This window comes from Lepisosteus platostomus, chromosome 7 (assembly GCF_059453375.1).
Source record: "Lepisosteus platostomus isolate fLepPlt1 chromosome 7, fLepPlt1.hap1, whole genome shotgun sequence".
NCBI classification, from domain to species: domain Eukaryota; kingdom Metazoa; phylum Chordata; class Actinopteri; order Semionotiformes; family Lepisosteidae; genus Lepisosteus; species Lepisosteus platostomus.
This window is the reverse complement of record NC_142617.1, coordinates 1761729-1778006: the sequence shown is the minus strand read 5'-3', so window position 1 is coordinate 1778006 and position 16278 is coordinate 1761729. Positions and strand designations below refer to the sequence as shown.

Below are 16278 nucleotides of genomic sequence, written 5' to 3'. Positions count from 1 at the left end.
GCCCTGCAGACGAATGCCACCTTGCACTTCCTCCGACGCGCCGGACTGTTAACCCCCTGCTCCGACGCGCCGGGCTGAGACTGGATTCCAATTAAATTCCAGCACTAAGTGACAGGTGGAAAGAGCCCGCTGCAGCCAATAAGTTCATTAGGATGCGGCTCCAGTACATCCTCGTCCACCTAATAGGATTTTTCCCAGAGCTGAAGAAATAAAGTTGTACTTTATTAACTGGCAGTGCTAATAAATACAAAGATTAATCTCGGCATTTGAGCATGCAGCGCTCCCCTTACACTCAAAATCACGAACCTGTAGTTATTGGAGGGCGAGACAAATCACAACTAAAATCCGCACGTGCAGTGTCGTTATCAGACATAGGTTCCAGAGGACTGGAAAATTAAGACTCTAAGATGTTAACCCCATTATGAAAATGTATTTCCAAAGTATGTTGTAGTCTTTCATTATAAAACTTCTTCGCATTTTTTGGAAACTTTGACTGGGCATTTTTTCCCAGCACCAACCAACACAGTGGCACAGCCAAACCACATCAAAAACGTGCTCAAGCCTGTGTTGTTACACACTCACTATGGCTCCACTTGGTGAGAAAATGTTTTCTTAAAGATTTACAATAAAGGGTTTACAATAAGATTATTCAAAGGCTTTTTGCACTGTACTGCAATTAAAGCAATCCTGTTCTGTAAAGATCAAAATTTGGTTATTTTGAAACAGAACTAACAAGCCTCTCCAAGACAGGAGCACAGGGAGGATTGTGGGACTCAATAGGAGTTCAGTTATCCAAGACAAACACCCAGTATCCCTGCATGTTGGAAGAGAAAATGGAGTATAGAACTTGTATATGTACAAGACGAGTATAGTGTGCACAGTACTTTCTGGCTGCAGAAAGCGAATGGTTTGGGAAGGTTTGGTTTTTAATCAGAAATAAAGAGACTTTGAGTTCAACCAATTTCACTGCCAATTTCCTTTGGTCTCTTCGCTACACAGGACTCTCTGAACACTCATCTCAGCTCTCGCCTTCCCAGCCAGCTTCTCACAGACTGAAAGCATTAAGAATGACCGGGAGAAACTCTCGTCTTCACACAGAACACAATGAACACGAGTGAGGCAAACGAAACAGAGTTTGAATTCATGGCTACATTCAATATTTCTCACAAGACAGCTCTAAAAGACCTAATCATCATAAACTTGAATTCCTATATGGAATGAAACAGACAGGGAGAGCTGCCTCTCAAACCTAGTGCACTCGCACTTTCACCAGCTGGTAAGCAAAGGGAAAATTGTGTCTCTTTGCAAAACTGTTTTTTTTTTGGGGGGGGGGGGGGGGGGGGGATTTCATGGCCAAAACAGATGCCGGTTGATCAACCAGTCATCCAATGCCGGCCTTGCAGGTGAGCTCTTCAAAAGACGCGTGCAGGCCTCTGGGGTACTTCCTCCAGAAGTTTGAGCCTTTAGGCCATGAGACCCGGCGAGCAGGCTGGATCAGGAAGAAGAGGCAGAGCAGAGAGACTTGGGGGCCTGTGGGGGGCTGTTGCCAATGATGGAACCACACAGAAAACGGCCTTTCCTTTATTGCCTAGGGAGACAGAATCCCAATTGGTAAGAGCTGACTGGCCAATCGACAATATGTATTAATAGTAGTAAGGATGCTGTCTCATCTATGGCTTTCATTGGCTGCTTAGTTGATGAGGGAAAGCAATCACCCAGACTTTAGAGGAACACGTAGGGCTGTCGTCCCCTCAAGATGGCACATGGATCCAGTCCTGGACAGATCGGGGCACCTCATACCAGCAGGAGTGTCAACTCTGAGAAAGTTCAGCTCAAAGGCAGTAAAACAAATGTTTTGCACCTGTTCACAGTTCTGTGCTGTCCCCGTAGTCTCTTCTTTCTGAGCAGCTCACATACTCTGATAGAGCTCTGGAAAGAAAGGACCATGTCGTGGCAATCACTGTTGCACAGAGGCTAAAACAAATGCAGGACAATGTTTCGCATTTAGCAAGTGTGTAAACACTCTCGGGGCAAAAAAAAGAATCATCTTGTCAATTGCTAGTGCATCCTATATGATAATTACTACAGTGTGCGTCGGAAAGTCACACAAGTGCTTGGCAACCACTTGCCAACCAAGAAAACAATTAACGACATTTCAAAACGCCTCTAAACTCTCGGTTCAGCATCACAAAGATAAAAAAGGAAAAGAAACAGGAGTGTGGAGGCGTCCGTTTTATAACGGCCAATTATTAAGGTAATGGAGCTGAACGCAGGCAGGTGGTCCAATTAGGTGAAGCCGGCTGCTGAGGGTTAGAACATCTGTGTCATCTGTAGCTCAGAATTTCTACCTAAAGAACAGCTAACGGCTCTGACTGCACGTCAGTGCGGGTGACAGTGTGATGTCTTCATTACCAGCCCAGGTGTCAAAGCTCTAGGATCTCGTGGGAGGCACCCTAGTGTAACGGATGGGCACAAGAAGGAGGATATTTACCCACTGCGAGCCGCAAAAGCACACAGCAGGTGCCACACAGGAGCAAATAAATTACATTTGCCCCTGTGTGGCACCTCGAATGCAGGGATCAATGATGCACAAGAGACCACTCTGATCAGGAGCAATATTCAGTCGCAAGATACTTAGTTGTAAATCACATAAGCACATGGGGTTCAACACAAGACATCCCAGTAGTTCAGGAACCTCCACAGGGCATCCCTCACAGAGCCCCTCTTCTCCAGACAGCTGCCCACCTGCCCTGACAGGTAAGGCTCCCTGGCTCAGGTGCCATCTGGTAACAGTAATTACAACACCGATTGTGAGTGGTCTCTTAATTATTGCAACAACGTGCTCATCCACCCGAAGAAGGCTCGGTGGCTTTTGTGCTTTTTTCTTTCTACTTTTCCTCATTGAATTAACACTTTTATTGTTATAACCACTATAATAATCATTATCGTCATCGGCAGCAATCAGTGATGCACAAGAGACCACACTGATCAGAGCCAATATTCCTTCATGGTCGCACAGCAATTCATTTCCTTTTTTAAAAAAGGCCTGGATCAATTAATTCATTTCTGAAATCAAACAACCACAATAAAATATTTTAAAACAATTAGGAGTAAACGTTAAGTCTATGTTGCATACAGTATTTAAACATGGCAGAAAACCAACTTTATCCCTGAAACCTGGCGCAGATGCAGGGGTTTGTTAAGAACATTATGCACACGCTGCTGATACAAGTTTAACAACTTCTCATCAGCCGTTCAATTTAATTTCCTGGGTGAACGTACAGCACACACAAAGCTGACAGGGCAACCACAGAGGGAACAGTTGACATCTGCAAAACAGACAGAAAATTAAAACATGGTGTCTCTGCCCCGTTTCGCTAATGTACAGAAAGGCCTGTACTTGTGAAGCAACATGTACAAAGCTCATTTTCAAATAACAACATGCAGCAGAGCAGCCAGGTCAATGTCTCTGAGATGATACATCCACAGTGAGAACAAATCCAATTGCTGCCTTCTGAAGCTGAAAATCTGAAAGCCTGCCAGGGTCACCTGTGAATCGATAGCAATTCTGGGCCTGGAGCCTTAACATCGCCAGACCCTCGCTGACTGATCTTTCAGAGAGATGAAGCCAGCGCTCCGTCACGCCTGATCAGGCACTGCTCAGACACACACCTGAAACCAGATTCTGGGCCACCTTAATGGGCCACGGAGATTGTTCAGGCAGGAACATGTTGTGCAAAGAGACCCTTTACATACAGACTAGAGAAGCGGTAGTAAACTGCCCGTCTTAAAATACAGAAGACAGTTCAGAAGAATGTCCCTTACGATTTCGTCCATACGTTGCACACACTGTGATGCAATGCTCTCTGGTCTTGACGCTAATTAACCAAACAGTCTTTAAAGAATCCAGAGTCTCACAAACACACGTACATATGGCCTTTTTTCAATATCATTATACATTCTGGTTAGAGTTCCAGAGAACTCCTGTCAGACTTTGGAATCAAACTGCTGGCTTTTTGCTCACTGCCCATGAGGATCCTCATCAGGCTTGAATTCTTTCATTTCCACAACCAGCTGCTACCCTTGGTTGTTGCTCAGTCCTTACGACCAAAAATACTCATCATTTGGTCCACAGAAGTCTGCTCTGACCATTCTGTAAGCCTTGGCCAGAAAGTTCTACATTTTGAATTCAAAGGGAAATTGCACACTGGGAAGAAGCGCCGGGTGTCTGTAGGAAAGCTACCTGGACTGCTGCTATAGCCTGTATAAAAATAAAACCTACAGTGTCCGTATTGAACAGAAAAGCTTGTGTATCCCTAACCTGACATTTAATATTGTTTTCAGAATTTAGAATATTTTAGAGTCTGTACAATTAAATACCGAATAACAAAATTCATTTGTCTGATGCTCTCATTTCCAAAGCAAGTTATATTTACACTCATTAATACAGCCGGACGTATTAATGGGGCAACTGGGGCAATGTGAGTGAGGAACCCTTGAGCAAGGTACAAAAGCAGCTCATCCCCAGGGATTTGAACCCACAGCCTTCTAGTTACACGTCCAGAACCCTGACTGCTGTGCAGCGTCCACTCTGCACCACAAGAAGAACTTCAGGAGTAAATGATAGGAATCAATAGTCTGGTGGTTTTTCTGGTCCACCCCCAATTAGCAACACAGCACTGTTACTCTGTTACATATGATAAATTCAGCAGCTCAGCTTGCAGTATCACTGATGGACTGCATCCATTTGGCATGAAGACCTCGCAGCACAGAGAAATAGGCTTCTTTTACTGCAAAGAAACAAACTGCGTTACTAATAAGGCTTGACTGCGTCCCGCATCAGTGACTCTTGCTAAAATACTACCATGGCACACAGTCGTATCCAATTAATATGAATACCACCGAATTACAGCCGGCATGGTGACCTTCAGATTTGAATTCCCAGCAGGAGAAAAAGCCATTAGACTACATAGAGAGTCTGCATCTCTGAAGTTTGTTTTCTGGTGTGTACCTTAGCAAGACTGATCATCAACTTTTCTCCTTGCCAGAGGAACAGGCTCCTCCGCAACTCAATGATCCCTGCGAGCCGATATAACCCTAATGTCAGATCGGCACTGCAGAATGTACACTTTCTCAGCTGATATGACCATAATCCCTCAGGTTTTCCGCTGCACCAGAAGTTTAGGCACTATATATCCAACTGTAACTGTACCGGCGAGAGGCAGTGTTAGTGTCTGTGGTTACATGCTCAAGCCCTGGACTGTCCACACCAGAAGCACTTTCACATCTGCGAGTTCTCTTCCTCCTGCTTCCTCGCTCCTCGACAAGCACGCCCCGTGCCATTTTTCTCAGCGCACATCGTGCACAGGGAACGCTCGCCCCAGTGAAGCCACAACATGCTTCTGCCAAAACAGCTGGAAACAGCACGCCCAAGCAGAACGCCAAGATCCGCTTGGGAAAAAAACTTTCTGCACGAGCAGCGGACAGTTTTAACAACGAGGAGTCGCCGCAGATTTTGGATCACTGGTAAAACGTGATCAGGAGGGCTCAGTTAAAAAGTAATAAGTAGTGCTTTGAAAAGGGAGAATTGGTGGTACTTCTTTATGCAAAGGAATGAAGGTGTACGGAGCAAGTCAGCCAGCCATGTTCATAAAGCTGAAACCCTGGCTTCTTTCAAGGAATGAGATCCTTGATCAATTAACTATTAACCACCAAACGAGCTGGAAGCAATGAAGGGTCTACTCCAGGGTATAACTTATAGTATGTTCTCAAGACTCTTTTTTAACCTTTAGACCACTTTTCAAAGACAGGTGTTATATCAGCAGTCCTTAATATGGTGTTTTAAGTACCTTTTTTTGTTTTGACTGCTGTAGTGTATTGCATTTTGAAGCACATTTGTAGATAATTAAGACACTCTGGAAGAAGAAGAATTAAATTCTACCTTCACTTGATTCTGACTGTATAGGCAATTTACATGGATTTGTAGGACTGATTCCAGATCATTTTCCATCCAATTAAGTAGAATACAGGACACATGGTACAAGATTCCTTTTATTTTGTTATTCGTCTTGAAAACTAGTGCCTATAATGAATATGTGGGTCTCCTTAATGAAGCAGGCTGGCACTCTTACTGAAGACGACTGGCCCTTTGCAGTAACCATTCACATCCCCTGAGCCCGTCAGACTCCTGAAGGCCGCAAACTGTTTTTCCATCAGAAGAATTAAGAAACAGACAAGAATAGAAATTTCAACAGCAGCTTTGAATTCTGTCTCAGGTGACAGCATTTCTAGGAAAGGATCAAGATTACTACTTTTTAAAAAGCTGCATCGCAAATTGTTAAAGCAAGGTAGTCAACGGACTTGATCTTAAGAACTAATAAGGTGTCATTTTGGCTCATCTTCTCATCTCATGATCAGAGAAGTAGTGAAGAACTGACCAATAAAAACTTTCGGAAAAGTTATAATTACAGACAAGCTCTTCCACTGCGTCTCATTGCCACCCTTGACCACCGGCGGTGCAGTGGCTCTGTGGCTCAGGATCTGCGCCTGTGGCTGGAAGGTTGCCGGTTCAAATCCCGCGGCCGGCAGAGGAATCCTACTTCGCTGGGCCCCTGAGCAAGGCCCTTAACCCCAACTGCTCCAGGGGCACCGTATAAATGACTGATCCTGCACTCTGACCCCCAGCTTCTCTCTGACTGTGTGTCTCATGGAGAGCAAGCTGGGGTAAGTGAAAAGACAAATTCCCAATACAAGAAATTGTATATGGCTAAAAAAGTAACATATATATATATGCTTCTTTTATTTTAACTATGTTTTCAGCCTTGGAAATGATTTAAAATTTTAAACACCTCAGGCATTCGAAGGAGAAAATCTCCTCACTGCTCCTCAGGAAAACACGGCCAACTTTTTCACTTAATTACCACAATAACAGTCGCCAGCTGAAGTCGATTTTACCCAGCTGGCTGCAGTGTCGGTCACGGCGGTCCTCTGCCAGGCAGAGAGCACGGTCACTCCATTCTCAGCCCGTGAGTCGAGGAATGGAAGGTCAACCTACTGCGTCCACTGCGATTGCAGTTTCCCTTGTTAGTAATAACCAATACGCCGTCCCTCAAATATATGCCATCGCACTACTGCAATACAGCCAGAGCCTTAGATTCCAAACCACCTCTTTAACTATCTATTAACGGCTAATGACTAACGGCTGCAGCAGCACTCTGCAGTGGAGTGCACTTGGAGAGCAGCAGTTTGAGAATCTGTGCTGTGGTGGACACTGGCCTCCACTGTGCAGCCACAAACCTGGAAATATTTCAGTTTGTTCTGCTTAAATCTAGATTGCACTTGCTGTCCCCTCACTCTCCACAACGCCATAAGGTTAAGTGAACAGTGGGAGCTTGTGAGGATAGATACAGCATCACATTTCTGCTGTCAGAGGGTCCATGCAGCCAGCTGGCTCAGGATCTGCACACATTAATGGAGCACACAGCTTGCATGATGAACAACATACGGGTGTTTACATGTTAATAAAGTACAAATTAACAACTGCCGAAGTTTCAAAGGAAAGCATATCCCTGTACACTCTTCTCTCCTGTGGCAACCCCTTACATACAAGTTTTATCACGAAGCTATAAAACTTAGTTCCATTGCAAAATAAAATTGACTGTAAGAGCATCATAGGGCAGCTAGAATTTCTAGTGCGATAAATGCAAATTCTGTGTGTGCCATACAAGCACAATCAGTCCCACCCCTGTGGATTATGAAGTTGCTTTCAGGCTGAGCAAGCTGCTTGTACAGTACGTGCAGAGAGAACCACACTGATGTTGCCCTACAAATCCATGAAAATTGCCTATACAGTCAGTACCCTTTTCCGCCCTCTTAAAAAATGCAGGACTGGGCCTAAATAAAGGTGGTCTGCACAGGACCTGGCGGACAGCAGATCCAGCAGACAGCAGACTTGTGCAGAAGTGGAGTTAAAGGCCCCTGAAGCTCCTCAGAGCACATCCAGTCCCTTCCCCTTTCAGTCTCCATGGTGACACTAATAAAACCAGAGGCATTCAGTTCACCAACACACCACCTCGCTAATATTAAGGTGAAATCTTTGAGCGCTGCTGCTGAGAGTCAATAACAACATGCGACGCACAGGCAGGGGTAAATCCCCTGGTTTTGACACCTCCGTTGGCCAAGACAAGAGATCACTTCGGAATCGCCTCTGGGCTGCCAGTGTTCGCACTTCAGGTTCAGCAAAGCGGCTGTCAACTTTTTTATGAAGTGGCCTCCTGCTTCAAGTCCCCTCTAACACTCCAGTTCTTACAAATTAACTGCACAGACTGGATAACCATCCGCTCTGCTCTCCCTTGACAGGACAACGCTGGACAAGTTTGCCCCAGTGGCACATCAGCAAGTCTAAAGCTGCTCATCTTTCCAGCACTGAGGACTGTCCCCTTCCAGGATCTTGAAATGACCGAGTGAGACTCCACGTTCCTGGCCTCTGTAATTCACGGATCAGGAGGAAGAGGCGGCTCCGGGGGCACAGCGCAGATCAGGGTCGGGGGGAGGCCGGTGTGTGAAGCCTGCCCTCTCTCCCACAAAGCTTTTCTGAAAACAGCGAGCTGAAAGCACAAGAGCTGCACTCTGGGAATTGCCGCGCTGTGGGCGACGGATTTCCATGTGGCACCAGGCTTCGGTTTTCCGCCCTCCCTTAATTGCTCCGAGGGCGTTAACTAGCGAAGAGATCTGCTGGCCTCCCACTCAGCCACCCTCCTCGGTCTGCGCTGCATGTGCATTATTCCCCGCGTGTGGGATGAAATATGTTTCACTTGAAACCCACATCTCAGCTGACAACATGTGAGCTACAACCTCAGCCACCTCAAGTATATTCTTAGCTCACTGCAGAGGAGTTAATAAAGCACTTGCTGCAGGCGACGTTCGCTCTCACCTCTGCAGCTCCTCATGAAGCTGAGGGCTTTGATGCAACGCAAAGCTCCACGCCTCAACACCCACAGCACCCATCCCCCCCCAACACAGTACGGTCATGCTCTTCTCCCTGACAGAGTGCCAGGACCCTGTCCTTAGCTGTGTGGCTCCCAGCGTCATGGAGAGCGCTTCCGAAACAAGGAGACGGAAAGAATATCAAACGAAATGTCACACTGGAAAATCAATGTGCAAGTCAATACAAGTTAGGTGGACCAATGTTTGAGCACCTGCCGAAACACAAGCTGTGCAAATGCCACCTGAGAGCACGTCAACACATGCCTACCCTCCGATTACCATTACCATCACTGCAATGAAATTTTCAGCTTCTTTACCGTCTGTTGATTAAGGGCTGTTCATTTGTTAATTCGTTATTCTGGGTTCGCACTGGAGAGCACAGACACTGACTGGTACACTGTGCCCCGAATCCCAGAAAGCAGACTTCTGTGCCAGTGGAAGGAGGCAGGACAGCCATAGACTTCCACAGACGTGCGCTCTCTGACCCGGCTCAGCCCAGAGATCAAGCCTGCAGAGGGAGCAACATGCAGACACACGTACAGGAAGGGGACAAATGCACTGCCTGGGTGGACAGCAGTGCATTTCGTGGCAGAGGGAAGAAGAGCGTCTTTTGATGCACATTAGGAAAGACGTGGACTTTTGATCTGACAGAAATTGATCAGAACAATCATTTATTCCTTCCATATTAAGTGGTTGCCGGTATCCAAGCCTTGTTTTGTATGCAAAAGGAGGTGTCTGAGGTGTCCTATCAAGAGCACTTCAGATTTTCAGCACAAGGCCTTCCTTGTTGATGATGACAGGTGGAAATTGATAGATGCAGCGTACAGCTTTCATCAAGACACCACAATCTGCACCGGCAAAAAACAGGCTGGAGTGATGTGGAGGAGACACTGCGGGTTCTTCTTCCATTTTAAAAGCTACTTTCCTCTTTCAGATTGAGCTAAAATTACAGCCATGGCTTTCACAAATACCAATTTTTGACTGTTGGCTGTTTTGCTTGTTTGTCAGCATTCAAGTAAGCTGACAACACTCACAAATAATAACCTTCCTACTGTAGGTACCAGGACTTCTCAAGTGTCACTTTAGACAGCAACAAATAATCGCACTCAGGCTGCTCATAAAAAGATTTACCCAAGAGGGCAAAAGTAATTTTAAATGTCTGATCTTTATGTGTAATTTCATAGACTCGAATTCTCCAGCCTTCGGTTACTTAGCAATGTGCAAACAGACCATGATGTAATGCAGTTATCACTCGCATGCTCTGCAGATGACTTCAGCTACAATGAAATTCTCTTCTTGCACGAACACAACACACCTGCAATCTTCCACTTCCAACACCAGCGTGCACACAGTTAAAAAGGCACATGGTGGCACAGGCATTTAACAATGCATCGGGCTGGCTGCCAGCAGAATTACAGATTGCCTTTTTTTAATTACAGCACAAAATTGCCTGTCACACGCATCAGAACTCAGTTTAGAAATCTAAGGTTGTGCTTCAAATCCTTGAGGTGTCCCCGGAGGCCAAGTTTTGTCGCTTGCCCCACTTCATAAAATATGCTCTTGTTTGAAGAGCGAGATGTTAACGCTTAATGGGCTTTGGGAGGCATTCCACTGCAAGTTACTTCTTGGTCGATGGAAAAAAAAAAATCCGAGTTTAACCCCCCAGTCAGCTATGAAAACAGCGCATCTACCTTTCACTGCGCCATTACTGCTGGAAAGAACCGAATTAAAGCTTCTGAGGGGAGAAGCAGATGCTCTTCACAGGCTGTTCAAACTGATTTATGAGCTGCCAGTATCGGAGAGAGAAACCTTTAACCAAAGGGGATTCTAATGAGAATGTTTACGATCAGAGGAAGAGAGAGTGAGACAGACTCACGGCGGGCACGCCACGCTCTTTCTGCCAAACGCTTTTTTAATTTTATTTTCAGAGCTGTTGAGGAATTTTACAAATAGGATCCGTACTTTCCATTCCCGAGAAACACGACAGTTTACAGAGATGATTTCTAAACTTTATAAAAGCACTCTGGATTAAGTACTGAACTGTCTGAAAGCGCCAAAGGTTTATACAGGGGATGATCGATTCCTAACAGAAAGCAATGCAAGCAGAGCATTGGAGTTTCTCACATAAAATGAGCTAAACTCCTGGCAGCTGGAAGACTTGAGAAAACGGTACATGAAATGTGAAGGGTTTCAAGACTTTGCACCAGCATCCATCAGGCCTGCTTTCCCATTATTTCAGCTGCACACAGAATCGAAGCAGAAATGCTGACGGGTTCTTTCACTGGGGAGTCCCTTGTCAGAACCTCAGGTGAACAGATGGGAGAGGATACGGAGTCATGTCTTCATGATCACCCTGGGAGCCGTCTGACTGCCTCTAATACATTTTAATGGCCTCCCAGGCACGAGCCTCACTTCGGTACGAATCACTTTCGTCAGACGTGAAGACTCAACACGGATTAATCTCTCCTGATTCCTCTGGGAGAATAGGATTACTGCGGGCACTGTCGAGGCGAGATAGCGGCGAGCTGCAAGTCGAGGAGAAATGCAGAGGCTTTATCGTCGAAAAGGAAAACAATTATCGCAGTGGCGATAAGAAAACATGGCAGGATTTGTGAACGCAAACGGGTTAAAGGACAGTGAAGACCGCTACTGCATTTTATCACACCTGGCCCCTTAGACAGGAGGTCCTGCCAGCAGCTGCAGAGACATTTCACCACTGGGACACTGGGGGTGGAGTTACAGCACAAGCGGTACCTGTTCACAAGGCAGATGAGCCGACTTGTGAGGCCAGGAGAGCAGCTTTCACACTGCAAACCTGCTGGCTCCTGTACAGGACAAGTTGGCCTCGACAGAGGAAGAGATCAATTCCTTTCGCCGATATAGCATTTTTCACCCCGGCGTGCTCCAAATACAGGCAGAAGAACACACACGAAGAGCAAGTATCGGGGCACGATACCACACCCAAGTCCAGCAGCACTCGTCCAGTTGTGAAACCACATGGAAGGAAACCTGGGATTGTTATTTCTCATTGAGAGAAATGTCCCAGAAACTTCACAAAGGAGCAGGAGCAGGAGGACACGCCCCGTGTAGATGTGCGAACAGTCTCCCCAGCCTTGCGGCGGGAAGAGGCTCCTAAGCTTTGCAAGGCCTCCCTGACCAGCGCCCTCACATGAGGCACCTCAGCTGTGGGACAAAGCACATTTCATGAGCGCCTCCGGGTCAGCACACTGGAAAACAGCACCTTTCTGTCCAGTACAGTCCCACTGGGAACTGTGCCAGCATGCCAGAGAATTCACGATGAGATTTAAAAAAAAAAAATGAACGACTACAATTAGTGGTTTATTTTCTAATGAAAAGGAGGCGCGGTAGGAAAAAAAAAAACACTGCACGTGCTTGAAGAGCATTGGACACTCTCCTTCGGCGTGGTCCACAGTCCGGGCTCCACACGCATGGAGCAGAGGACTGCCTGCGTGCCCAGTCTGCAAAACGAGCATCACTGCCTTAGAAGCCCAAGCGCGTACCATCTGTAGAACTAGTCTGGAAGAAGGTAAACTAATAACAGGCTACCAACATGTACCCAGCTTTGAACTATTCAAGAGTCAGGCACTGTTTTCACACCTTACCAGCTGCTCCTTAACGTCTGGCTAAGACTCTCATAATCAAATCAACATTTTAGAAGACCTGGGCACCTTTAACAGGACGCCTTCAGTCAGAACCAACAAGCACAAGCTGAAGCACAGAAACACCTGGCAGCCAGTTTGCACTTGCACAGCACACCACAGCTGGGTAACAGCAGGAACAGCTGGAAAAGGAGGCAAGACGACCTCCCCCCCCAATTAGAGAACGGCGTGCTCGAGCAACTTTCGGAGGAGTGGAACTGAAAACCTGCTCAAACGCCCGAGACTTCAGGAGCCTCTTGTAACGCACCTCTGCAACTCCTCTCTGAGGCACAACTCGTGTGGTAGGCCTGCTGTGGAACTAGACAGGTGCTTCTGTATTTAAGTGCTGTGACCTTTGAATGTGCGCTGAGCTCTGCTCTGGCGCCACGGGGAGAGAGAATGTGTTCAGCTGGGCCGACCGCTGCGCTATTCTTCCCTCTTGGACTGGGGCTGCGTCTGTGCACCACAGCATATAGGCAACATCAAAAAAGAAGGAAAAACAGCTCAGCCCTTCTGCAGCATTCATTCTTAACTCCGCTTGCACACACAAGCAAACAAGACGGTGTGAGCGAAGGGCCTTTCGTCATGCGGCCCTCTTTCTCCCTCGCTCCGCTTACCTCAAGCGTCAGAGCCTGAAGGCGTGGTCATGAGAAACGCGCAGAAAGGCAGTGAGCCCGAAGGTTCACCGCAACGCCAGCGAGCATCTCTCCTCAAGGCTGGTTGCTCATTTCTGACCATATATAGGCCCCTTACAGAGACTAGAAGGCAGGGCTGGTTTCTGCCAAACTCCAGTGGTCATCCACCAGGAGCCACAAGCGTGGATTCATGGTACATTTAACCACGAGCGTTAGACAGATTACCCATGTCTACAGTTAATCTATAAACAAGCCCCTGCCAACACTCCTGAGGAACAGCACAGTAAATCTGATTAACGTTACGATTATGAACGACTCTCTCCCCTTTTTATGGAAGATTGCAAATAACTGAATTACACAATTGAAATTCCAGCAGTGATGTATGGGAGCTAGATGAATCCTCATTACACGTTGCATAAAGAAAATTAAGACGCATAATTTTGTATACAAAGGCTGTCTGAAAGTCAGCCAGGCAAGAATTCAGCTATCTTTATTCCACAACGCAGAATCAATCTGCATCAAGAAGCAGAAGCCAAATACGCAGTGAGCTCCTGTCTCATAACAAAAAATGTAATCGGATTTATGAGTTTTCTGGCATACAACGAACTTCAGAAAATGCATCCAGAAAACAAAGTGCCTTGGAACTTAAGATGCTTTTCCAATGTACAGTACCATGATGGCTGAAGACATTCCCACTCCAAGAATAGTGACGATCCATCTGTTTCTACAGCTGCATCAGAAGTGGCTACCTCTTCCGGACTAATACCCTGTTACATAAAGATTAAACTGTCCCACACTGTTATTTTTTAGATAAACCTTGCAATGCGGCCTTTTCATGTGCTTTTCCTAAAAGCAGCTCAGAAGCCTTTAAAACGTATTCATAAAGTCTTGAATGTTTCACTAACCTTGTGAATACTAGATTTCCAGCAGCACTCCTGTCATCATGGAAGTGATTTACTGTAACAGCAGCTGGGTAGGTGTATTAATGGAATCATACACTAAAGCACACGAGTTTCCTGAAGTACCAGCTAGTCAGCGTGTTTGCCTGTGAACAGACTTGTTTATTAACAGCGACAATCCTAAATCCTTAAAAAAAACTTTCTTCAAAACATTAACAGTCAGACAGAGGGTGGGGTTCTCAAAGGTAATGTGCTATAAAGCACATCAGGGCAATCGTCTCAAGCTACCTGTTTCCTTCATCCTGCACATCACAGTCCTTATTGCTCGTGGCAGAGGACAGCGGTACAGGTGCATCACTCAAATCAAGACAAGCAGCTAACAAGCGCAGACTGGACGCAGAATCCCAACTTTGTTTTCTGCAGGCCCTGCATTAACCTCCCTGCAAGCCCTAACAAGGACAGCTGTACATTCGAGCCTTGCTCCAGAAGGCTCTAACCCAGTGCCTCCAAATTGCTGCCAACAAATTTAAAGATGAAACCAGCTGAAGCATTTGTCAGCCCGTCCGGGACAGCACTTAAATCCAGTTCACACCCATGATTTCAAACTTAAAAGAAAAAGGCCAAGACCTGAAAGGTGTTAGACCTACCTCCTGTGTGTCAGCTTCCAAAGCAAAAACGTCCTTCCTTTTAACGGTGAGTAAGTCCAGGTCTCTCAGATCGTCTTCCTCGTCCGCATCTGCCGAGAACATCAGCTCCGAGGCCTCGGCGGTCTCACCCTGCTCCGTATCTGCAGAGTCTTCCTCCCCCCGTCCACGCGGCCCTCCAGCAGGACCGGGCACTGTGTGTTGGGAGCCCCCTCCCCTGGCAGAGGGCACCCCACGGTCACCTGTGGGACTCTGCCCTCTAAGTTGAGCTCTGAAGCTCTCCAGCTCTTCCTCGGTGCTGGACTCGTCTTCCTCCCTGCTGTTCGGGCGGGTGGACAGTCCGGCCAAGTCTCCTTCTCTATCCTTCTTGGCTTTGTTAAGGAATCGGACTCGAGGAGCCACAGCCAGGCCTAAGGAGCTGTGGACGGGAAGAGTGGGAAAAACAGTGTGAGTGCTTCTCCAATGCTTCACCCTGTGTTCCAGCTACTGAAATGAGCACAGGCCTGTGACCGGGTCTCAGAGATGCAACATGTCCACATGTCCAGACACATCTAGGAGTGGCAGACAGTCTTCACAGGGGTACAGTCACACTGAGCTTTCACAATGAACATAAGTCACTTGAAAAAAGGCAGAGAAACACGGATTTAAACGCTCAAACAAGCATACAAAACTGCTCCGATAGTCACCTAGCAACACAAAGGCTGGCTTTAAGAAAACAGAAACCGAAGCCACCAAAATATTTTATACTTCTTCACAGCAGTGGGATTTGTTCGTGTAAAGTGATTTGATACCCAATTAAGCTAAAGCATTCTTCGCTATCCCTGGGAAAACTGCATCAGCTAGTGGTGATGAGGTCTCTAACAGTTAATGGCCTTCCGCAACTCATATAGGAAAGAAAAGCAGAAATACTTATATATTAAATCACAACCCATAACAACCCCATGGAGTTCTTTAAGAGGGTCCTGTATTAACCAGAAAAAAATGACCAAATGTGCCAAGTGCAATGGCAGCAACAGAAGCTATTTTCAGTTTAAGCTAAAAATAGAATGTGCTTCAGGTATTAGAACTTTATACCCAACATCCCCAGATCATTTTCAAAATATAAAAAGAGAGTAGTCAACTTATGCGAAAACCCCTTAAATGCAGAAAAAGATAGTTTCAGGTTTCTCACATTTAGTGAAAGCATTTCCTATGTTTACAGCGGAGAACGGTCTGCAGGTCCATTTGGAAGAGTGATGCCCTTTCACACCAGGACATCGGGCAGCCTGCTGCACCCCAGCTCCCCTGACACGGGCCAGTCTCCACCCCTCCGGGCAACCCCTGCTTCGCTCGCAGGACCTGGGATCTTCCCAAGGAGCGGAGGTGGTCTCCGGAGACGGGCGGGGGAGGGAGGAGGAACTGGAACGCATCCGTCAGTCCAGCTCAGGACAGTTCGGCCAGACCGGGCCCACAGGTG

The 16278-nt window shown here is 46.6% G+C and overlaps 1 protein-coding gene across 2 annotated transcripts in view; it reads right to left on the bottom strand.

Moving 5' to 3' along the window:
• Window positions 1-16278, bottom strand: part of ddx10 (DEAD (Asp-Glu-Ala-Asp) box polypeptide 10) — a 105634-nt gene that overhangs the window by 62906 nt on the left and 26450 nt on the right. For both annotated transcript variants that reach the window (XM_088638452.1, XM_088638453.1), the window contains exon 13: window positions 14826-15240. In XM_088638452.1, the coding sequence (XP_088494578.1) occupies window positions 14826-15240 (415 nt within the window). The remainder of the gene's footprint in view (window positions 1-14825; window positions 15241-16278) is intronic.